This window comes from Myotis nattereri (assembly GCF_964212035.1).
Source record: "Myotis nattereri genome assembly, chromosome: 10".
NCBI classification, from domain to species: Eukaryota; Metazoa; Chordata; class Mammalia; order Chiroptera; family Vespertilionidae; genus Myotis; species Myotis nattereri.
In genome coordinates, this window is record NC_138085.1 from 39,013,645 (window position 1) to 39,039,140 (window position 25,496).

At 42.9% G+C, this 25,496-nt stretch overlaps 1 protein-coding gene across 1 annotated transcript in view; it reads right to left on the minus strand.

Moving 5' to 3' along the window:
- LOC308526430 (semaphorin-4F-like) overlaps positions 1-24,854 on the minus strand; it is a gene marked incomplete at both ends in the record, with an annotated part of 51,075 nt that extends 26,221 nt beyond the window's left edge. The window contains 5 exon segments of the mRNA XM_081101540.1: positions 16,310-16,403; positions 20,982-21,080; positions 21,311-21,370; positions 21,977-22,128; positions 24,710-24,854. Coding sequence (XP_080957666.1) covers positions 16,310-16,403; positions 20,982-21,080; positions 21,311-21,370; positions 21,977-22,128; positions 24,710-24,854 — 550 coding nt within the window.
- Positions 24,855-25,496: the final 642 nt, after the last annotated feature.

The window sequence follows — 25,496 nt, forward strand, 5'->3', positions numbered from 1 at the left end:
CGAACAGGGACCCCTAGTAAATAAAATAAAATAGGGAGAAACCAAGATGGCCGCATAGGTTAACGCCGGAGATTGCTGCCTCGAACAACCACTTCAAAAAACAACTAAAAGATGGAACAGACATCAACCAGAACCACAGGAAGGCTAGCTGAGTGAAAATTCTACAACTAGGAGGAAAGAGAATATCATACCCAGACTCAGAGGAGGCACAGTGCTGAAGTGAAATACTAAGGTGCGGAGTGCACGCGGAGCGGGCTGGAGGCGGAGGGCGCGGTTGTTGTTTTCAATCGGGAGGGAGTTTCAGACTCTGAGCTCCAGATCCGGGCGAGTCTCTAAGGACCCAGACTCAAATGGGAGAAGCGGGACTGTCTGCCTTCAGTTGGAACTCGAAGGGAGCTTTCTCTCCAAGGTTTGCAGCGGTTGCTGGGACTCTGTGGGGCAGAGCCCCTAGGGACAGGACTGAGAGCAGCCATAACTGCTCGCTCGGGCCCGCCCTGTAGATCCTCGGGGACCTGCCCCACCCAAGCCCTGCACAGAGCCATTTTACGGATAGCCTCAGGAAAACGCTAGATTAGCACCACCCTAGAGATCCAGCACAGAAGCTCTCCCACTGCAGACACAGCGGACTCTCATAGCCAGTTAGCCTGGAGGTCAAATCACCCCGGTTTTGCCGACAACAATCAAGGCTTAACTACAACAAGACTGCGCACAAAGACCACTAGGGGGTGCACCAAGAAAGCATAAAAAATGCGGAGACAAAGAAACAGGACAAAACTGTCAATGGAGGATATTGAGTTCAGAACCACACTTTTAAGGTCTCTTAAGAACTGTCTAGAAGCCGCCGATAAATGTAGTGAGAGCCTCAAGAAATCTAATGAGACCCTCGATGTTATGATAAAGAACCAACTAGAAATTAAGCATACACGGACTGAAATAACGAATACTATACAGACTCCCAACAGCAGACCAGAGGAGCGCAAGAATCAAGGCAAAGATTTGAAATGCGAAGAAGCAAAAAACACCCAACCAGAAAAGCAAAATGAAAAAAGAATCCGAAAATACGAAGATAGTGTAAGGAGCCTCTGGGACAGCTACAAGCGTACCAACATCAGAATTATAGGGGTGCCAGAAGATGAGAGAGACCAAGATATTGAAAACCTATTTGAAGAAATAATGACAGAAAACTTCCCCTACCTGGTGAAAGAAATAGACTTACAGGTCCAGGAAGCACAGAGAACCCCAAACAAAAGGAATCCAAAGAGGACCACACCAAGACACATCATAATTAAAATGCCAAGAGCAAAAGACAAAGAGAAAATCCTAAAAGCAGCAAGAGAAAGAAACTCAGTTACCTACAAGGGAATACCCATACGACTGTCAGCTGATTTCTCAAAAGAAACTTTGCAGGCCAGAAGGGAATGGCAAGAAATATTCAAAGTGATGAATACCAAGAACCTACAACCAAGATTACTTTATCCAGCAAAGCTATCATTCAGAACTGAAGGTCAGATAAAGAGCTTCACAGATAAGGAAAAGCTAAAGGAGTTCATCACCACCAAACCAGGATTATATGAAATGCTGAAAGGTATCCTTTAAGAAGAGGAAGAAGAAGAAAAAGGTAAAGATACAAATTATGAACAACAAACATGCATCTATCAACAATAGAATCTAAGAATCAAGTGAATAAATAATCTGGTGATCATAATAGAATCAGGGACATAGAAAGGGAATGGACTGACTATTCTTGGGGGGGAAAGGGGTGTGGGAGATGCGGGAAGAGACTGAACAAAAATCGTGCACCTATGGATGAGGACAGTGGGTGGGGAGTGAGGGCAGAGGGTGGGTCAGGAACTGGGAAGAGGGGAGTTATGGGGGGAAAAAAGAGGAACAAATGTAATAATCTGAACAATAAAGATTTAATTAAAATAAATAAATAAAAAAAGGTCTCATCAATATCAACTATACATGAATGATAGAAATGGCAACTCAAATATTGTATTTATTATATATATATATATATATATATATATATATATATATATACTTATGTTCACTTTCAAAACATTTCTTATTTCTTTTCAGAAAATGTAAGTCCTTAAATATCTCACTAAAATTTATTTAATTTATATAGCTTTTATGACTTTTCCTATGAAGTCCTAAATAAGAAAAATTTTATTGTTAGATCCTACATTCCAATTTTTTTCATAAAATATTACACAAAAGTATAGATAAAAATTAACTTTATAACAAAGTTCACAGCTAAAGTCAGTGAAGAACGAAAAAACAGTATGATGAATGAGTCAACTGATTAGCTAGTTGGGAAAAATTAATTTAGGTCTCCATCTCATGTCATTCAGCAAAATAAGTATTAAAAAGCCGATAAGGGTGAGCAGCTGAAACGGGTAACATACAGCCTGAATAGGCAGAGGATTTTCAGCTGAGAGACTGTCTGCAGCTGGGAATGACCGAAAACCCCCAGAAAAAAAAAGGACGGTTGGAGACTGCGGCTGAAACCTCTCTCGGTGTGACAGCTAAGCAGTGGAGACTACACCATCTTGGGTGGCTGTTGCCGGCATCCAGAGACCAGCCACTAACCTGGAAACAAGGGATCTCAAGCAGCGTGACTGCATGAACTCAGACGAGCACTGCTTCTTCTCACTTCCCCTAAAGGTGCGGTTTGCAATTCAGGTTGAAGAGAGGACCGCGTGCGTGGGGCGAAATCTGCACCCCACAGAGTCCACAGCCGTTGGGACCAGCGTGACCCGCGAGTGGGGAAGGGGCCCCACAGGGCTGCTGGCAGAAGGGAACGCTAAAAATAAGCCCATAGCTGGACTGTATGTAAAAAAAAGTAGCCTTGGACTTTGCCAGTGTTCCAGCTGCTTGGTGCCAGGGGTGAGTGGGCGCGCACGGAGACTGTGCGCAGACCTGGAAGGTGGAGGCTTGCAAATTCGCACAACGTATCAGGCTCTTGTTACAGTTCCCCTTAGATCCGTGCGTTTGATTATTAAACCCAGTGCATGGGATTCCCCAGTTGGGGTCATTCGCAGAGCCTGTAGGAGAAGGTTCTTTTTGGGGAGTCTGGGAAACAGAGCGGGCAGTAATGATTGAAGAACCAGCTCTGGGCAGTGGACTTTCCCAAATCAGTTTCAAGTACCATAGAGGAAAAAAAAAACCTACTGATAGAGAGGACGTATAGCCTCGGAGGTCAGTCCAGACACACTGCCACCCAGAGGCAGAGCCACGAACTGTCTCTTCTGTGATCAAAAATAAAGGCAGTCTGGTAAACAAATACAACCTGCCTTAAAATCAGGACTGTGGTTCACAGCACGGAGGGACAGTGTATCGCAGGGAAGTTCAACACTCCCCTGAATGCCTGGCAGGACTAAGGCATGCCAAAAAGAAGAGTAGAAGATCTGAAGCACCTTCACTACTGCATATTTTTATATTTTTTTAAATTCTTTTTTCACCATTTTATTAAGAACCTATTTTATTATTATTTTATTTTTTTATCACTTGATTTTACCTTTTTATTTACTACATTTTTTAACCAGTATTATTGCTATCATTTTACCATTTTTTCAAGTGTCATTTTATTTATTTATTTTTTATTTTTCTTTATTTTATTTTGGGATTAGTGTTCTACACTCCATTTTCATCATTCCTTTAGCATCATTTCTCTCTATCTCACCTTTACCCTTAAGCCAAAACTCTCTTTCTCACTTTTTCCCTTTTGTTGTCCTGTTTCTCTTACCCTATTCCTGCTTAAGATTTTCCCTATTCCTTCTTTTACCCACTGTCTAAATTTCACCCTACTCATATATCTAATTTCCAATCCCTTGCTCTAAATCCATATACACCTCTCTCTTATCTTTCTTCACTATCCAATTTTTTTTCTCTCTCTCTCTCTGTCGTTTTGCTAGTGTTTGCTTGATTTTGAGTATATTGGGTTTTTTTATGCTTGTTTGGGAGATTGTTTTGTTTTTCATTTTCATTTTTCTGTTTTGCTTATTTTTTCTTTCTCTGGTTATTTTTGTGCTTCTGTTTTCCCTTGCCTTGCTTGATATTAGTGGGGGTTTGTAGTTTGCATTAATCTCCAGGGATCTGCTGCTGGAATTCATTGAGATTAGTTGCGATTCTCTTAGAGTTTTCTCCCCATACAAATAGCCTCTTCCCCACCTCTATTTCATTCTTTCTCTTACTTTTTTGTTTTTGATTTGTCCGTTTGTTTTTTTCTTCTCTCCCTTTTCCCAATCTCATTTCAGCACTCCTTTTTGTTTTTTCTTTTTCTCTTTTTTCTTCTTTATCCCCTAAGAATCTTCGCTCGGGTGGTCACCTTTATTTGGGGTTATTAATATCGTGAATACATTTTGTTCAGTACCTTGTACGTTGTGCCTTGTTGTGTTGTATTTTGTGCCTTTAAATCAACGCAGCAGAGAGAGAACTACATAACCAAACACCTGGAGAAGAGAGATCATGGTGAAACAAAGAACCAACCCACATATGAAAGAAAAACAGGCATCATCAGAAAAGGAAATAAACGAAATGGAGGCAATGGAGGCAAGCAACCTGTCAGAGAAAGAATTCAGAGAAATGGTCATAAGGTGGATGAAAAGAATGGAAGACAAATTCAACAATATGTGTAGGAACCAAGAGGAAATGAAGAAAAACCAGGAAGAAATGAAAAATGACATCACTGCTATAAAGAACTCAATAGAAAGCATCAACAGTAGACTAGAAGAAGCAGAGGACCGCATTAGCGAGCTAGAAGACAAGGTAGGAAAAAATACCCAAACAGAACATCTTCTAGAAAAAAATAAAATAAAAAGCAAGAGAGACTAAGAGAACTCTGGGACAACGCTAAACGAAACAACATCCGAATAATGGGGGTGTCAGAAGGAGAGGAAACTGAGCAAGGAATAGAAAACCTATTTGAAAAAATAGTAACAGAAAATTTCCCTGATATAGGGAAGAAAAAACTCACACAAATCCAAGAAGCTCACAGAGTCCCAAACAAAATGAACCCGAAAAGACCGACCCCAAGGCACATAATAATAAAATTGGCAAACACCAACGACAAAGCAAGACTATTAAAAGCAGCCAGAGAGAGACAGAAAGTTACCTACAAAGGATCCCCCATCAGACTAGCGACCGATTTCTCAACAGAAACACATCAGGCAAGAAGGGAATGGAATGAAATATACAAAGTCATGCAAAGGAAGGGTCTGAATCCAAGAATACTGTACCCAGCGAGGCTATCAATCAAAATTGAGGGTCAAATCAGGAGCTTCACAGACAAAAAAGGTCTACGGGAGTTTATTACAACCAAGCCAGCAATGCAAGAAATGCTAAAGGGTCTGCTGTAAATAGAAAAAATAGGAAACAAAGAAGGAATGCAGCGGTAAAGAACAAAAAAGCGCCTAACAAGTTTCTATCAATAATAACTTTAAATGTAAATGGATTAAATTCCCCAGTCAAAAGGCATAGGGTAAATGAGTGGATAAGAAAACATGACCCATATATCTGCTGTCTAAAGGAAACCCACCTCAGAAAAAAAGACGCACACAGACTGATGGTGAAGGGATGGAAAAAGGTTTTTCAGGCCAATGGAAGTGAAAAAAAAGCCAGGGTAGCAATACTTATATCTGACAAATTAGATCTCAAAGTGAAGGACATAAAAAGAGATCAAGAAGGCCACTTCATAATACTAAAGGGAGCAATCCAACAAGAAGAAATAACTCTGTAAATATATATGCACCCAATATGGGAGCACCCAAATATGTAAGAAATCTTCTGGAGGAGATCAAGGGAGAGATTGACAGCAATACAATCATAGTAGGGGACCTTAACACCCCATTATCACCACTGGACAAATCCTCTAAACAGAAACTCAGCAAAGAAACATCAATCCTAAATGACTCACTAGATCAGATGGAATTAATTGACATCTTCAGAACATTTCACCCCAAAGCCACAGAATATACATGCTCCTCAAGTGCACATTTGTCATCTTCAAAGACAGACCATATATTGGGTCACAGACAAAGTCTCTTCAAATTCAAGAAAATTGAAATCATATCAAGCATCTTCTCAGACCACAAAGGCATAAAACTGGAAATCAACTACAACAAAAACAATCCAGAAAAATCAAACACATGGAGACTAAATAGCATGCTATTAAACAACAACTGGGTTACCAGTGAGATCAAAGAAGAAATAAAAGACATCATGGCAACAAATGACAATGAAAACACAACAATCCAAAACCTATGGGACACAGCAAAAGCAGTCTTGAGAGGGAAGTTCATAGCTCTACACGCCTACTGCAAGAAACAAGAAACAATGAGAATAAATGACCTAACTCTACAACTCGAAGAGTTAGAAAGAGAGCAACAAAAAAGCCCACTGTAAGCAGAAGGAAGGAAATAACGAAGATCAGAGCGGAGATAAACTACATAGAGACCTAAATAAACAATACAAAAGATCAACAAAACCAAGAGCGGGTTCTTTGAAAGGATAAACAAGATTGATACACCTCTAGCCAGACTCAACAAGAAACAAAGAGAGAGGACCCAAATAAACAAAATCAGAAATGAAAGAGGAGAAATAACAACAGACCCCATAGAAATATAAAGGATTGTTAGAAAATACTATGAACAACTCTACTCCAACACACTAGACAACCTGGAGGAAATGGACATATTCCTAGAAAAATACAACCTTCCAAAACTTAACCAGGAAGAATCTAAAAATCTCAATAGGCCAATAACTATGGAGGAAATCGAAGCAGTAATCAAAAAGCTTCCAGCAAACAAAAGCCCGGGGCCAGATGGCTTCACAGGGGAGTTTTACCAAACATTCAAGGAAGACCTAAAACCTATTCTCCTCAGACTATGTCAAAAGATCCAAGAGGAAGGAACACTTCCCAGCTCATTCTATGAAGCCAACATCACCCTAATCCCAAAACCAGATAAAGACAATACAATGAAAGAGAATTATAGGCCAATATCCCTCATGAACATAGATGCCAAAATCCTCAACAAAATCCTAGCAAGTCGGATCCAGCAGTACATCAAAAAGATCATACACCATGACCAAGTAGGATTTATCCCAGGGATGCAAGGATGGTACAATATCCGCAAATCAATAAATGTGATACATCACATAAACAAATTGAGAGAGAAAAACCACATAGTCATATCAATTGATGCGGAAAAAGCATTTGACAAAATCCAACACCCTTTCTTGATAAAAACTCTCAGCAAGATAGGAATTGAGGGATCATACCTCAACATAATAAAAGCCATATATGACAAACCCACAGCCAACATCATAATCAATGGGCAAAAACTAAAACCATTCCCCCTAAAAACAGGAACAAGACAGGGATGCCCCCTCTCACCACTCCTGTTCAACATAGTACTGGAAGTACTAGCCATTGTGATCAGACACGAAGAAGAAATAAAAGGCATCCAGATTGGAAAAGAAGAAGTAAAACTGTCCTTATTTGCAGATGACATGATACTGTACATACAGAACCCTAAAGACTCCATCAAAAAATTATTAGACGGAGAACCAAGATGGCGGCATAGGTTAACGCCGGAGTTTGCTGCTTTGAACAACTACTTCAAAAGTGAAACTAAAAGACGGAACGGACATCACCCAAAACCACTGGAACGCTGGCTGAATGGAAGTCCAACAACTAGGAGGAAAGAGAAACGCATACGGACACTCAGAGGAGGCGCAGTGCTGAAGTCAAATTCTGAGGTGTGGAGTGCGCGGAGCGGGCTGGCGGCGGAGGGCGCGGTTGGCGTTTTCAATCGGGAGGGAGTCGCAGACTCTGAGCTCCAGATCCGGCCGAGTCTTTAGGGACCCAGACTCAAACGGGAGAAGCGGGTCTGTCTGGCTTCGGTCAGAGCGAGTGCAGCTTTCTCTCCGAGCTTTGCAGCGGGTGCTGGGACTCAGAGAGGCAGAGCCCCTGGGGACAGGACTGAGAGCCGCCATAACTGCTCTCTCAGGCCCACCCTGTTGATCCTGTGCGACCCGCCCCGCCCAAGCCCTGCACAGAGGCATTTGCCGGATAGCCTCAGGCAAACGCCAGATTAGCACCTCCCTAGAGGACAGAAGTTCTCTCACTGCTGACACAGCTGATTCTCATAGCCACTTGGCCTGGAGGTCAAACCCTCCCTGGAATTAGCTACAACAATCAAGATTTAACTATAAAACCACAAACAAAGACCACTAGGGGGTGCACCAAGGAAGCATAACAAAATGCGGAGACAAAGAAACAGGACAAAATTGTCAATGGAAGATCTAGAGTTCAGAACCACAATTTTAAGGTCTCTCAAGAACTGTTTAGAAGCCGCCGATAAACTTAATGAGATCTACAAGAAAACTAATGAGACCCTCGATGTTATATTGGGGAACCAACTAGAAATTAAGCATACACTGACTGAAATAAAGAATATTATACAGACTCCCAACAGCAGACTAGATGATCGCAAGAATCAAGTCAATGATTTGAAATGCGAGGAAGCAAAAAACACCCAACCGGAAAAGCAAAATGAAAAAAGAATCCAAAAATGCGAGGATAGTGTAAGGAGCCTCTGGGACAGCTTCAGGCGTACCAACATCAGAATTATAGGGGTGCCAGAAGATGAGAGAGAGCAAGATATTGAAAACCTATTTGAAGAAATAATGACAGAAAACTTCCCTCACCTGGTGAAAGAAATGGACTTACAGGTCCAAGAAGCGCGGAGAACCCCAAACAAAAGGAATCCAAAGAGGACCACACCAAGACACATCATAATTAAAATGCCAAGAGCAAAAGATAAAGAGAGAATCTTAAAAGCAGCAAGAGAAAGAAACTCAGTTACCTACAAGGGAATACCCATACGACTGTCAGCTGATTTCTCAACAGAAACTTTGCAGGCCAGAAGGGAGTGGCAAGAAATATTCAAAGTGATGAATACCAAGAACCTACAACCAAGATTACTTTATCCAGCAAAGCTATCATTCAGAATTGAAGGTCAGATAAAGAGCTTCACAGATAAGGAAAAGCTAAAGGAGTTCATCACCACCAAACCAGGATTATATGAAATGCTGAAAGGTATCCTTTAAGAAGAGGAAGAGGAAGAAAAAGGTAAAGATACAAATTATGAACAACAAATATGCATCTATCAACAAGTGAATCTAAGAATCAAGTGAATAAATAATCCGATGAACAGAATGAACTGGTGATTATAATAGAATCAGGGACATAGAAAGGGAATGGACTGACTATTCTTGGGGGGGAAAGGGGTGTGGGAGATGCGGGAAGAGACTGGACAAAAATCGTGCACCTATGGATGAGGACAGTGGGTGGGGAGTGAGGGCGGATGGTGGGGCGGGAACTGGGAGGAGGGGAGTTATGGGGGGAAAAAAGAGGAACAAATGTAATAATCTGAACAATAAAGATTTAATTAAAAAAATTAAAAAAAAAAATTATTAGACTTAATAAATGAATTCGGCAATGTAGCAGGATACAAAATTAATGCTAAGAAATCCATGGCATTTCTTTACACCAATAGTGAACTTACAGAAAGTGAAACTACAGAAGCAATCCCATTTACCATTGCACCAAAAAAATTAAAATACCTAGGAATAAACTTAACTAAGTAGGTAAAAGACTTATATGCCAAAAACTACAGGACACTGAAAAAAGAGATAGAGGAAGACATAAACAGATGGAAGAACATACCGTGTTCATGGACTGGTAGAATCAACATCATCAAAATGTTCATTCTACCCAAAGCAATTTATAGATTCAATGCAATCCCCATTAAATTACCAACAGCATATTTCACAAATCTAGAACGAACGTTCCAAAAATTCATCTAGAATAAAAAACGACCCCGAGCCGAAACCAGTTTGGCTCAGTGGATAGAGCGTCGGCCTGCAGACTGAAAGGTCCCAGGTTCGATTCCAGTCAAGGGCATGTACCTGGGTTGAGGGCACATCCCCAGTGGGAGATGTGCAGGAGGCAGCTGATCGATGTTTCTCGCTCATCGATGTTTCTAACTCTCTATCTCTCTCCCGTCCTCTCTGTAAAAAATCAATAAAATGTATTAAAAAAAAAAAAGTGGGACCTAAATATTAAAAAAAAAAGACCCCGAATAGCTGCAGCAATCCTGAGAAAGAACAAAGTAGGTGGGATCTCAATACCAGATATCAAACTGTATTACAAAGCCACTGTTCTTAAAACAGCTTGGTACTGGCACAAGAACAGACATATAGATCAATGGAATAGAATAGAGACACCAGAAATCAAGCCAAACCACTATGCCCAATTAATATTCGACAAAGGAGGCAAGAGCATACAATGGAGTCAAGACAGTCTCTTCAATAAATGGTGTTGGGAAAATTGGACAGATACATGCAGAAAGATGAAACTAGACCACTAACTCACACCATACACAAAAATAAACTCAAAATGGATAAAAGACTTAAACGTAAGACGGGAAACCATAAAAATACTAGAGGAATCCACAGGCAGCGAAATCGCAAACATATGCCGAAGGAATTTCTTCTCTGATAATGCTCCTAGGGCAATGGAAACTAAAGAGAAAATAAACAAATGGGACTATATCAAAATAAAAAGCTTTTGCACAGCAAAGGAAACCATCAACAAAACAACAAGAAACCCACTACATGGGAGAACATATTTGCCAATGATACCACCGATAAGGGTTTAATTTCCAACATTTACAGGGATCTCATGAAACTTAACAAAAGGAAGATAAACAATCCAATCAAAAAATGGGCAATGGACCTAGATAGACACTTTTCGAAAGAGGACATACAGAAGGCCGAAAGACATATGAAAACATGCTCAAAGCCACTAATTATATGAGAGATGCAAATCAAAACGACAATGTGTTATCATCTCACACCTGTCAGAATGGCTATCATCAACAAATCAACAAACAACAAGTGTTGGAGAGGATGTGGAGAAAAAGGAACCCTTCTGCACTGCTGGTGGGAATGCAGACTGGTGCAGCCACTGTGGAGAACAGTATGGAGCTACCTCAAAAAACTAAAAATGGAACTCCCATTTGACCCAGTGATCCCACTTCTAGGAATATATCCCAAGAAACCAGAAACGCCAGTCAGAAAGGATATATGCACCCCTATGTTCATAGCAGCACAATTCACCATAGCTAAGATTTGGAAACAGCCTAAGTGTCCAACAGCAGATGAGTGGATTAGAAAACTGTGGTACATATACACAATGGAATACTATGCTGCTGTAAAAAAGAAGGAACTCTTGCCTTTTGCAACAGCATGGATGGAACTGGAGAGCATTATGCTAAGTGAAATAAGCCTGTCAGAGAAAGATAAATACCACATGATCTCACTCATTTGTGGATTATAGAGAACAACATAGACTGATGAAAAGGGACAGATCCAAAGACTGAGAAACAGCCATCAGGCTATCAATCCCCAGAAGGAAAGTAGGGGAGGGCGGGAATAAGGGGAAGAGATCAACCGAAGGACTTGTATACATGTATATAAGCCAAACCAATGGACATGGACAACAGGGGGATGGGAGCATGAGTGTGCTGGGCGGGGGGGGGGGGGGTTGGGGGTTAATGGGGGGTATGAGTACACATTTGTAATACCTTAACTAATAATAAAAAAAAAATAAGTATTAAAAAATTCAAAATGTTGGGGACAAGAAACCAAGATGGCAGCATAGGTAAACACCAAAATTGCTGCCTCCTACAACAACTTCAAAAATACAACAAGAAGACAAACAGACATCATCCAGAACTACAGGAAGGCTGGCTGAGTGGAAATTCTACAACTAGAAGGAAAGAGAAAAGCACACTGAGAGTGAGGAGCTGCGGAAGTAAAGTTCAAAGGTACAGAGGCTCGAGCGCGTGAGGAAAGGGACTGGTACCTGAGGACGTGGCTGTCTTTTTGAATCGCGAGGGAGTCACAAGCTCCCGACTGCTCTGAACTCCAGTTCCCAGGTGTCTCTGGGGACCCAGGACTCATACGGGGAGAAACTGGACTATCTGGCAGCGGGCAGAAAACGGAACTCGAGGGCGGCTTTCCCTCAGAGTTGCTTGCAGCAATTAAATTACCAGGACACTGAGACGCGGGGCCCCTTAGGACAAGGCTGAGGATCTGCCATAGCTGCTTGCTCCAACCTGTTGATTCCTTGAGACCCCGCCTCACCCAGGCTGCGGCAGAGGCTTTTTCATATGAATGCCCTGGCCCTTTGCAACCTGAAAATTACCTAACAAATTACAGCTGGGCCAGACAGACCCAGAACTTCCAAGAGAAGGCCCAAGGATACACAGCAGCTTGCATTGCTTCAAAGCTGGGCCTCATCTGGGCACCTCTAAACTCCAAAAAAGGAAGGGGAATCTGCAGATCTTTTCGTAGCTCCTGCTGGGTAACCTCAGTCAGAGACTAAATTAGCACCTCCTTAGATCCAAGAGCCAGTGTACCCAGTGGTCAGAGTGGGACCATCAAATTACAACTCCTCAGATACATAAGGGATACACTCAGGAGGCAGACTCAGTGAGCACCAAAGCCCCACTGAAGCAAGTCTTGCTCCAGAAGGGTGTCTTCAGCACAGAAGTTCTCCCACTGCAGACACAGCTGATTCTCACTGCCAATTGGCCTGAAGGTCAATTCCTCCCAGTGATACCTACAACAATCAAGGCTTAACTACAACAAGACTGTGCACAAAGCCCACAAGGGGGTGCACCAAGAGTGTCCACCTCAGGTAACTGGGGAGGCTGAGCCACTGGGCCCTATAGGACACCTAGCACACAAAACCACTCTACCAACACAGGGAAGCATAAAAAATGCGGAGACAAAGAAACAGGTGACAAATGACAGAAATGGAGGAAAGCAAACGTGTGGATATAGAGTTCAAGGCCACGTTTATAAGGTTTTTCAAGAATTTTCTGGAAACCACTGATAAATTTAGTGAGACCCTGGAGGATATGCAAAAAGACCAACTAGAAATTAAGCATACACTGACTGAAATAAAGAATAATATACAGAGATCCAACAACAGACAAGAGGATCCCAAGAATCATGTCAATGATTTGAAATACAAAGAAACAAAAAATACCCAACCGAAGAAGCAGAAAGAAAAAAGAATCCAAAAATATGAAGATAGTGTAAGGAGCCTCTGGGACAACTTCAAGCATACCAACATCAGAATTATAGGGGTGCCAGAAGAAAAGAGAGGGCAAGATATTGAAAACCTATTTGAAGAAAGAATGACAGAAAACTTCCCCTCCCTGGTGAAAGAAATAGACTTACAACTCCAGGAAGTGCAGAGAACCCCAAACAAAAGGAATCCAAAGAGGACCACACCAAGACACATCATAATTAAAATGCCAAGAGCAAAAGACAAAGAGAGAATCTTAAAAGCAGCAAGAGAAAAAAAGTCAGTTACGCACAAGGGAGTACCCATATGACTGTCAGCTGATTTCTCAACAGAAACCATGCAGGCCAGAAGAGAGTGGCAAGAAATATTCAAAGTAATGAATAGCAAGAACGTACAACCAAGATTACTTTATCCAGCAAAGCTATCATTCAGAATGGAAGGTCAGATAAAGAGCTTCACAGATAAGAAAAAGCTAAAGGAGTTCATCACCACCAAACCAGCATTATATGAAATGCTGAAAGGTATTCTTTAAGAAGAGGAAGAAGAAAAAGGAACTCTTACCATTTGCCACAACATGGATGGAACTGGAGAGCATTATGCTAAGTGAAATAAGCCAATCAGAGAAGGATAAATACCACATGATCTAACTCATTTGTGGAATATAATGAACAACATAAACTGATGAACAAGGACTGATCCAGAGACAGAGAGGCATTGATTGGACTGTCGGGCCTTGGAGGGAGGGGAAGTGAGGGTGGAGGTAGGGGGGAAAGATCAACCAAAGGACTTGTATGCAAGCATATAGGCCTTACCAATGGACACGGACAACGGGGGGGGGGGGGGTGAGGGCATGAGCGGGGGGGTGGGGGGGTGGGGATAAGGACACATGTAATATATATTTTTTAATTAATTAATTTATTTATTTTTTTATTATTGCTTAGAGTATTACATATGTCTCCTTTTTTTCCCCCCTGCCCTTGACAATCCCCTGGCCTCCCATACCCCCCAGTGTCTTATGTCCATTGGTTATGCTTATATGCATGCATACAAGTCCTTTGGTTGATCTCTTACCCACCCCCCTCCTGCCCTCCCACCCTCCCCGGCCTTCCTGCTGTAGTTTGACAGTCTGTTCGAGGCAGCTCTGCCTCTGTATCTATTTTTGTTCATAAGTTTATAATGGTCTTTATTAACCAGAAATGAGTGAGATCATGTGGTATTTTTCCTTCATTGACTGGCTTATTTCACTTAGCATACTGACACATGTAATATCTTAATAAAAAATATATTAAAGAAAATTCAAAATGTTAAGTGCTCAGGGGAAAAAATTTAAGAAAAAAGTTTTTATCTGCTCTTTAACTTCGCTTAAAAAATGTAATTAGAAGGAAAATATGTAGATTGAAACCTTAATATCCTACCTGGTAATTGACCTAAGAAAGTAATCAGAGGACTTATGAGAGAAGAAAAAAAAATAGTACTAAAACATGAAAAATGTTCAACTTCACTAATATTCAAAGAAATACAAATTAAAACAAGGTACTATTTTAGTCTCAACAATCTTTTTTACCTTTTTTTAGACTAGTTTATTGGTCTTGAGGGAGAGAGAGAGACAGGGAGAGAGAGAGAAAAAAAAACATCGAAGTGAGAGCACATTCATTGCCTCCGGAAAACTCCACCGGGTATCCAGCCTGCAACCAAGGCCTGTGCCCTTCACCAGGAATCCAATCCATATGATCTTCGTGCACTGGATGACACCCAACCAACTGAGCCACATCAGTCAGGACCCAAAGATCTTTTAAAGTGACAAAAATATATTTTGGTGAAATTTATGTGAAAAAAAGCACCCTCATTTACTGCTGATTTAGGCTGTAAATTGGTACACTCATTCTAAAAACCCAATTAGCAACAGAAAATGAGCCATAAAATGCTCACGCCCTTTGGTATAGTAATCTCTTTCCAGAAATCTTAAGGAGACAATCTAAAATAAGGACAAATATTTATACACAAAAATGTTCAATACAGTATTAATGGATAATAGCAAAAACTTAAAATGAAATTAATTTATAGAAATTATTTGGAGTTGCTTCATTAAATTACTGTATGTTCACAGGATGAGTAATAGCATGATGTCATTAAAAATTCTCTTTACAAAGAATTTTTAAATTATACAAAAATGCTTATGATATAAAGTTACATAACAAAATTCAAAATTATACCCCTGTAGCATGACATTTAAAAGTTTTATAATATGCAAAAACATAAAATTTCTACTAACCCGCTTGTTTTACACTATCATGAGAAAATGGCTAGATACTCACTGAATTTGGAGGGTGCATGTGGAGTCCTCTAATCTAAAATACACGCTGTGTGGGGTGCAAAGAATTAAGCAGTCACTCTCCAGAAAGAACCACTCAACACTTGAGCAACTGTATATGGCTTGTTCAAAGGAAGTAACAGCAGGAACTTACTGAATAGTCATTACTGACTCCTCTGAGATACAAAGGACTGTCCAGTAAAATATGCACTTGCATACACATTACAACAGACTAAAAGGAAATATCTTAAAATATTAACAATGGTTTTCTGAGTAGATACTCTAGGCCTTTGCTAATATATTAGCCACTATACACATGTGACTACTTACATTTAAACTGAAATTAAGCACAACCAAAAACCCTTTCCTTTAGTCGCACTAGAAGCTCAATAGCCACATGTAGCTAGTGGCTACTTTGGACAGCAAAGATACAGAGCATTCCTATCATCACAAAAGTTCTTTTGAACAGTTCTATTCTAGAAGACTTCATATGTTCTTTATACTTTTTCCAAGTGTATTACAATATGCATTGTAGCAGAGTCCTCTTATGAACAGAAATAAAATGTGGGGGAGTGGGGGAATGAGGTTAGCAGAGGAAACACATTAGAGGTGCAGAGAACATATTCTCTAGGGAGAACCCAGGGATATAGTACTCTGGAGAAAAGCAGGACACAGGCATGCTGGGGAAGCATAGGAAAGGCTAGAAAGAGACATGGGAATAATAGACATTCCGAGGAAACGAAAAAAGGACACAAAAATTCCAACAGCAGGGGTGGGGAAGGCAGCAATTATAGCAAGAAGTCACAGGTTTTTATCTCTCCACTCACCAGCCATTATAGTTGCTGACCGCTGAGCTGGTCCAAAAGGACATTTTCCCCGGCCACTCTCAATTCCTTCAACCTGCTGGAAATTGAACACGGCCTAGAGACCAGAAGAGGGCAATTGGTTTAGGGGTCATAGGGTTCCTGATGAAAATCACACAGATTTTCAGATGAAGGAAAAGCCCAGTTCCCATTCCTGTGCTACCATCCCCATATTCCCAGTCTGTTACTCCTGTTCCCCTGCACATTCCTGCATTTCCCATCTCTGCCATCCCTTCTTCATCAGTTTATTCTTCTTCCTTCAATCCCCTAATACCCAACCACCACATGCTCTAATGAAGGAGCACCTAAGATGGCCCTAGATGACACGGAGAGGTTGAACGGGAGGTCTTTCCTCTGAAATGCTGACTTGTAGGTTTTGCAACTGGATGGAGAATGTGCTACAGAGCAGGCCTGCTGAAGTCTGAAGCCCTTCAGAAGATTAAAGAAGAGACTGATACAGGTCCATCTGAAGCCCAGGAATCTAAAAGAAGGGCCATCCTTTACCCACACCCACCCCAAGGATAAAAGATAGCACCAGAGCCAAGGATACAGAGAATGGGGAAGAGAATCTGCTTCAGCTCAAGTCAGAATTTGAGGATTTGCGAATTTGATGCCTTCCTCATCGAGAGACTCCAAGAGGAATGACCTGGGTGTGGGCAAAGGGTGTAAGAGTCAGCCAGAGTTACCTTAGCTAGGCATCATACACTAAGAGAGGCTTCAAGATAACTAAAAATAGAAATCAAGGATGATTTCAACCTAGGACTAATAGGAAATGTTAACCGTGATGGGTTAGGAATCAAAGTTATGGCATGGAAGTGTCAGGATATCTCTGGCTCACAAACTAGTGTGGACAGATGATGTTGCTGGAGCCTAATAACCTGGATGGTATTTGGAGCTGCAATGCAGATATATGTCCCCTGAGTATAAGTACACTACTGGTATATTCTGACTGCTTGTGTATTTGCTATAATTGGCAAACGCTATTTTATTTTATGGAGAGAGTCTTGGACAAGGCCTGTTAAAATCAGATGTCATATGAGATTCCCAAAAGTGAATACTGGATCAAAGAGTTTTCTGGAATGGAGGACTAAGCACCTTACCTGTGTGGCAGTGGGAGCATCCTACCCTGAGGAGAAAGATGACAGTTCAGTAAGAGACTACCAAGTTGTGTGGGCACTTCAGGGACATCGTTAAAACCTGCTATGTCCCCTCTTACCTCAAGTATGGCAATAACCCCCTTTCTTCCACACTGTCTACCATCATCCTCAATTTACTCTACATATCCACCCCAGAATAATATTCCTAATCTATCAGTCACTGATTTGACTAATTTTTGAGCAAGAGAATGACAAAATGGCTCACCATTCCCTGGAGTACAAACTCTTTAGCCCAAATTACTTATTCTCTAATACTTCTTAAAAGGAACTCTTTCTTCTAACCAAACCTGGATCACCTGTTATTCCTAGAAAACAAATTATGTTTTCCCATCTCTATGCCTGAAACTACTCCCTTACATTTCACCAAGGACAGAAAAGATGAGCCTTTTTTCAATTCTCATTCTCTTTAATCTTTAGTAATTTTGCTACTTTTGACTCCCTCCCCCCTTGAAATATTTTATTTCTTGACTTTCTTCAAATTATACCTTCCTAGAGTCCCTCCTCCTATATAATAGTTGTCTCTCTATCTCCTCTAGTTGTTTCTCTTCTTCTTTCTAGCCCCTAACTATGAACCCTAAAAAACATATCTTTAGTCCTTTTCACATATACTTTAATTATGTTGTCAGCCAGACCTATGCAAATCATTCCCAAACTCTCCAAGTCTCAGGTCTTCCAACTCTAGTCCACGTTTGCACTTGACTGCTGGACTTCCTCATAGAGATGGCTTATCAGGCCCTTCAAACTCATCAAAACTAGTCCTCTTCCAGTTTCCCCAAATAGAATCATTACGTTATCTAGGTTTATAGCCTTTGAGCAAATGAGCCTCCTATTAACTAAACAGGTTATGATTACTGTATGGTCAAAATTGCATTTAATAGGGTCTCAAAGGGGCCAGACCACTCTATTACATTCTATCTCTGAATGCTGAGCTTCTTCATTGTATCATCATTGTAAAAATGAGCATATCAGTTGCGGTGTAGGCAAGTCCCTTGGCTGAAAGCCAGAGCTAGGTAGGAAGGCTCTCACTGAACTGTGGGGCTGGAATCCATCCTTCTGTCTTGGCAAAAGGCCTTTCGCAGGTGGTTGGGATGGGAATGGGGGTGGAGAGAGGTGGTCCCTGTTACATGAAACAGGTCAAAGGTCACAAGAAATTGAAGCCAGGTCAGGACTTCTGTACTGCAGGTTGGACTAAAGGGTGGGAGTAGTGGAGCAGAGCCAAACCTGGGTTTGAATCTTGGCTCTGCCTCTGCTAGATATATATTAGACATGGTACCTAAATTTTCAAAACTTATGTTTCATTGACTATTAATGGAAGGAAATAATACCTAAATATTATAATGGGGTAATGAGAATTAAACTCAATCATGAATGTCAATACCCAATACCAAGTCTGGGATAAAGCAGTACTCAATTGAATGGGAAGTCTTGTTGTAATGTAAGTCTAACATTTTTCTCTGTTAAATGCTGGAGTTCCCTCAACAAAACAAATTAAAACATTGACCTCCAAAAGCTAATGAGCTATCTCTGAAAAGCAGCACTCCACATTGCTGGAACTGATAGGTCCAGTCCTTGAACTCCTTTTGTAAGAACCTTCATTTCTCTGAGCAAGCTGTTGTGTCTGGAGCAGCTAGCTAGTCAAAGCTCTCAGAAAATAGTTATGAATACTCTCAAAGACATCAGTCTGGAACATGAGAGTCTCAGAATTAAGAATAAGGCAAGAACTTGCTCAAGCAGCTGGGCATGGGCAGATAGGATAAGACAGGCAGGTAAAAGCAGAAGAAAGAATCCAGAAAGTCTAGAGGGCAATCTTGGTATGTGGCATGAAGGGTTAACACAGCTGATCTTTCTGTGCCCTATATTCTCCTAAAACAAGCCTCAACAAAACGACAGTCCTTCATTTCATGAGCCTGCTAGATAGAAGGTACAGAAAAAGAGCTGAAAGTCATGGGGCTGCAGATCACAGACCCCTGGTATTACTCTGGGTGCTGATGTTCCTTGAGAGTGGCCAGGGGTCCAAGTCACACGAATCCTGACAGGTATGTCCAGAGCATTTTCTGTCTGGATACCTAACAGCCATTAGGGTCCCACCTCCGAGAGCCAAGGAAGAATAGAAAAACCTGGGAGATTAGCTGGAAGTAAGTCTATTTTCTGTAAGCCATGGTTGATATTCATACCCATTGGCTCCCTAAGCCTGCACAGACTCAAAAAGTACAAAAATGGCAATGACAATTCTACAGCAACTTTGTGAGCTTTGTGATAACTATTGGAAAACTAGAGACTCAATATTACCTGATAAAATATAGAGATTTTCAATACCACCTGCCCTAGGAAACCTTCCCAGGATGACAAGATGAGGGAGCTATCCACACCCACCAGGGAGCCTATCATTTGCATTATGAGAAGTACTTGGCATAAGCCCAAGGACAGCCCACAGGGACTGGCTATATATTGAGTATATACAATTATAGCATTCTAAGCCAGAGATATGAGGATGGCCTTTAACAGAGAGAGGTTTGGAGATAAGCACTGACTAGACCCAGGTGGCAAGGATTACTGAAGATTTCACAAGGGTGAAGTCAAGATTGAAGTTAAAGATCAGGGTGAGGAAAAGGAGTCATTGCACTCCCCCCTATTGCTTCATGGAGTAGGAAGGGAAGCCGCCGGATGCAAAGGATGTGTGAGGCTTTCAACTCATCCTACGGCCTTGTCACAAAGGTGTGCTACCAGAGGACCAATGACTGACTACTGGATAACTGATGGGAAAAGATGAGGATTCAAAAACATCAAGACCCTTCCTGAGATATCACAGTCCCAGGGACTTTTGGCGCCAAGACCAGACTAGAGGTGATTAAGGGTAAATATGTCCCAAGCCTGCCAGGGTGTAAGGGTGGAAATACCAGGGCTTCAGTAGCAATGAACAGGACCTGGAAGAAAACATGGCTGACAGAGCAGCCACCTTGAAGGCAAGATCGATCCAGAGTATGGTGCCAGCAGATGCTACTTAGTGGGCAGTGACCTCAGAAGCTCATGAGAGGAGAGGGTCACAGCCCATGTACAGTGAAGTTGGCAGTGGATATGGGAGAAGGTGGTGAGAGTTACATGCCATGGGAGGAAGAAACAGGCACAGACAGTGCTGATTAAGAAATGGACCCAGGCTCCTGGACAAAGCATACATAGGACAAGGGAAACGTGAGTTACTAGCTCTGAAGTTTCTCCTGGATTTCTCCTCTCCCCAGCTCAGCTAGCATCCCTATCTTCCTTCACTGTCCCACTACAACTCCCTTTACACTTTGGATAACTTACCTTCTACAGACAACCTCCCTCCCCACCCTTTCTAACTCCCCCAGTGGCAAAGGCTCCACCCAGTAAGGACTTCCCTCACCCCCAATGCTTATCATGCACATCAGTTGTCTTAAGCATGACCCCCATCATGGTCACTCACAGATGACCCTTCCCATCCTCCCACCCCTGTCACTCACAATAACCCCGCACTTCGGATCAAAAGCGAAGGTGCCACAAGTGAGGAGGTGAGAGGCATTGGCAATGGCGAGAATCTGGACAAAATTGTGACATTCATCCTGGGGGTCAAAGATGGTTAGAGAGAATCAGAAGCAGCAGGTACAAGGAAAGGTAGGGTAGTGGCAGGCCAGTTAGATGCAGCTCTGAGGTCAGTAATGATGGGTAATGGTATGGTGTTAGAGTTCCTGCCTGGGCCCATTGGGATGGCAGCACTGCAGGGGACTGACAGAGTCAGGGCTGGGCCAACGTTTCAATTGACACTCAGGACAGGGCCCAGATTTACACCTACCTCCTTCTTCCCTTTCTTCTTACAATTCTCTCTGACGGCCTCAGGCACCATCCAGTCAATCTGAGAAAGGAGGAATGAACATTTCCCCCTGATTCTCCATGAATTCCTCCCAAATCAGGGAAGATGACACAGTTCCACAACCTCCATCAATTTGGGAACTGCAGAGACACCCCTCACCCCCAGAGCACTGTTTTTAAAACTGGAGGTCCCCAGCTATTCATGAGTAATAAAATCAATTGTGAAATCACCGCCAACATTACTTTTATCAAAATATATCTGAATGTATCTCATATAGGAGAGTAGATATTGGTTCAAGTACACACTTTGTGTACGGAGTCAATATATACCATATATATCTTATGAAGGGCTGATCAAAAAAGTTTGAAAGTTATTGTCCTAGATGAATGTGATTCTAATGATTCCTCTGCCCACTATCACCTAAAACCTGGTCACTATGGCCTCCTCCCCTCATCATGAACCTCCTTCACACACTCCCCCCATCACCATGACCCCCCAAATACCCTCAGCTGAGATAATGTACTTGATGGCCTGCCCTATTCATTTTCACTAACATTTCACTTCCTACCACAACATCCCTCCCTGACCCCCCATAAAACCATGGATCTAATCACATGCTCTGGGGTCTTCCCCACTCTCATCTCTCACCCTTCGAGGTCTCTCCCCTGAGAAGGGCAGAGATAAAGCGAAGATGGTGTCCCGGGCGCCGACATAAAGTGTATGGGAAGCAGGATCCACAAGGAGAATAGAGTAATTGTATGTCTGAGGGAAGGTGAACCGGGTAAGATAAGTGTCAGCCTCTGGCAAAAAGAGAGGGAAGAGTGGTATCAGCCATGGCTTCTGAAGGGTTAATTCCACACAGTCAGAAAAGCCAATATTTGTTTTCTTCCATTTATTTATCAGCCATCAGGGGAAAAATACAGAGCCTGACAGGCCATGTAACTTTCCCGGAGATAAATAACTGACGAGGCCAGAATATTTAGCACGCAATGCAGTCAAATATGCTTTCTCTATAAAAATAGAACACTTTATTAAAATAACAACATAAATATTAAGTCTGTTAAATCTATTCATAGCACCATGACACACGATGTGAAAATATCTATTAAAGCTTCAAGTACTCTCCTCTTTAAATTTCCCTTTAAAAAAAAAAACACTATTTAATAATAACTTCCTTTTATTTAGAAGAGAAATGCTACACTTTTTTCACTAACACATTAGGAGACTACCTCCTCTCTCTCCCACAACCCTTGATCCCTCCCACCTCCATTACCCAAAATGCAAAAAGGTATAGAGCAGCAGTTCTCAATCTGTAAGTCGCGACCTCTTTGGTGGTTGAACGACTCTTTCACAGGGGTCGCCTAAGACCATCCTGCATATCAGATATTTACATTACGATTCATAGCAGTAGCAACATTACAGTTATGAAGTAGCAACAGAAATAATTTTATGGTTGCGTCACAACATTAATAATTGTATTTAAAGGGCCAGAAGTTTGAGAACCAATGGTATAGAGACTAGTGGGCAAGAGTATACGATTTAGAAATGGATCAGCCCAAGGTTAAATCTAGCTCTTTCACTTACCAGCTGTATGATCTTATGTTACTTGCCCTTTCTGAGTATGACTTTCCTCTGTAAATACCACCATCCAGGGTCATTGAGAGAATTAAATGAAATAACATGTGGGAGCATCTGATACATAGTACAAATCGTTCCTTTCTTCCTTCCTTAAGTATGAGCTCTTTTTTGACCAAATCTAAATCTCACATCAGCATTCAAAATTCTTATCTATTTATGTCACTCCCACATAGATGTTTCCCTCGCTTCCTTCTTGCTCTCTCCCCCTTCGTCCCTTCCACTCTCTCTGAAAAAAAAAAGAAAGAAAGAAGGAAAAAAAGCAATGGGAGGAAAAATATACTCTAATCTATTTAAAGCTTATAACAAATAAGTTAGCATACCTTCTTAGCTCAATATCTGGCTCCGGGGTTCCTATGCCCCCACTAATACAACTCTATTCTACCTGTTTCATCTGCTCAGCGACCCTCAAGACTGACAGAATGCCCAGCAGCCATTCATTCCTAGATATGCTGATATACGGAGCCCCACCCATCTCCCTACAATCATATTCATGACTGTGCTGTCTCTCATGCTTAGAATAAGCCCTGGTTCCCTCAACCTCCTTTGTATCCACAGCTCTGCTCCACCTTGCCATCTGGACCTCTCTGGGTCCCTGGACATCAACCCAGCCTGGTAATCACAACTCTACGTAGTGGCTATTGCTCCAGCACAACCTGAAAGCCCACACTCCAATCATTTGTCCTCTCAACTCAAAACATCCTAAATGTCACTGGTCTGAAGTTAAGGCTAAATTAATATCAACTAGTTGAGAGCTTTTGCCAACAGGTTGTACTCTCAGCTTAACTGGTTCTGTCTGCCCAAAGTGCTAACACTCAATGCCCACTGAGAAGAAAACAAGACCCACAGCCACACTCATGCCCACCTCAGCAGAAAGCCTCTAAAGTGTGAATCACTCCAATGACCACTTTTATTTAACCTTGTGGCATCCCCTGGCTTCTTGACCAGCTTTTAAAAGGTCCATATCTCCCTCCTCCTTTTTTCTTTCTGGAGACTTTAAAAATCATTTAAACAGAATTTTAAGTCAACTCACTGAGCAGGTTTCCCAACATTCAATGGAGGGAACAGGTAGGGAGAGCAGGCAACGTTAGGAAATTGGGGTTGTGATAGATCGGATCCTGGGGGGATGGGAGCTGGTGTCAGAGATGGAAGGGAACTGGGAAGTGGGTAGGGGAATATTAGGGCTGTGGGCAGGACAAACTGGGGTAGGGATAGAACTAATGAATGATGTGCGAATGAATTTGAGAAGTGGGCAGTTGGAAATGCTGAGCTGGTCACCAAAAGAATGGGTGGGTGGAATAGAATGGAATGGAAGATCTCCGGGTTTGGAAGCCAGGATGGGTACCAAACTGGCGTGACCGACACAGGGTGCATGTCTGGTAGGAGGATAATAAGGGAGAGAGAACTGCGAACAGATGGCCTCCTGCAACTCCCAAACCCGCCCTGGGCCTCAGTGCCCATGTCTGCACCGCGACGGACTTAACCCTCCCGCGGTTCTGCGAATAAGGGGCCGCGGGAGCCGCCTGGGCGTGTCGCGGGGGCCGAGGCGCGAGGCCCGGCCCGGGATGCGATGGAGCAGCACCGCGAGGGAGTCCCGCCTGGTCTCGGGAGCGGTTGGCCGTTATGGCCGGCGCGGAGGGGCCCAGGATGCGGCTGCCTGGGTCCGGGGAGCAGGAGGTGTAGACACCCGCGGGCGGCGCCTGGGTGCGGCGCAAAGGGCTGAGGACGAGGGCGCCCGCGCCTAACCTGAGAAGGGAAGCGAGGTCCTGGGCACCCAGCGGGGAAACAGACCGCACACCGGGCCGCTCAGCACCACCAACAGCAGCAGCGGGAAATGCGAGCCCGGAGGCGGCCAGGGACCCGGGCGGGGCGGCGCGGCCAAGGCCGGCATCTGTGGGTCCGCCTGGCCGCCGGGTGGGCGCGCCCTACCGTTTCTGCTCAGGGCCGCGGCGCCGCGGGCCTGGCTCCCACTGGTTTCTCCTCAGCCAGGTTCGGCCTCCGGCGGGCGGACCGCACGACACCCGGCCCCGCCCCTCCAGGAGTAGACCAATGGCGGTGCTGGTTTTCTCCTCCAGCCAATCGGGGTTGAGTGCATCGCGGGAGGAGCGTAGGTGCCCCGCCCTGTGGGGGCGGAGCCAGGCCCAGGTGTGGGCGGGCATTCTTTCCCCACCTCGGGCTGGAGGCTTCCTCTCCTGTGTGAGCGCCAGCGCTGAGCAGAGGAAAATTCCAGACCAACCAGGTAGAGTTGGAGACCCAGGAGTCCCGCTGATTGGACCGGGCATTCCTGTCCCAACTGGGTTTTGTCAAGGGGACTATCGGAATCTACAGCAAGTGAATGAAAATGGGAATGAGGAGCTAGGGGCAGAGCCGCCTGCAATGGTGGAGGTTTGAAAAGACTTCCGAGAGCTTCCCAAGGGAAGGCTAAACTCTGACTTCCATGAGGGCAGGCGCCATTGTGTGTGTGTCCACAGTACTCCAGTCCTAGCACAGCGCCTGGCACAGAGTACGCCCTCAGCAAATATTTATTGAATAA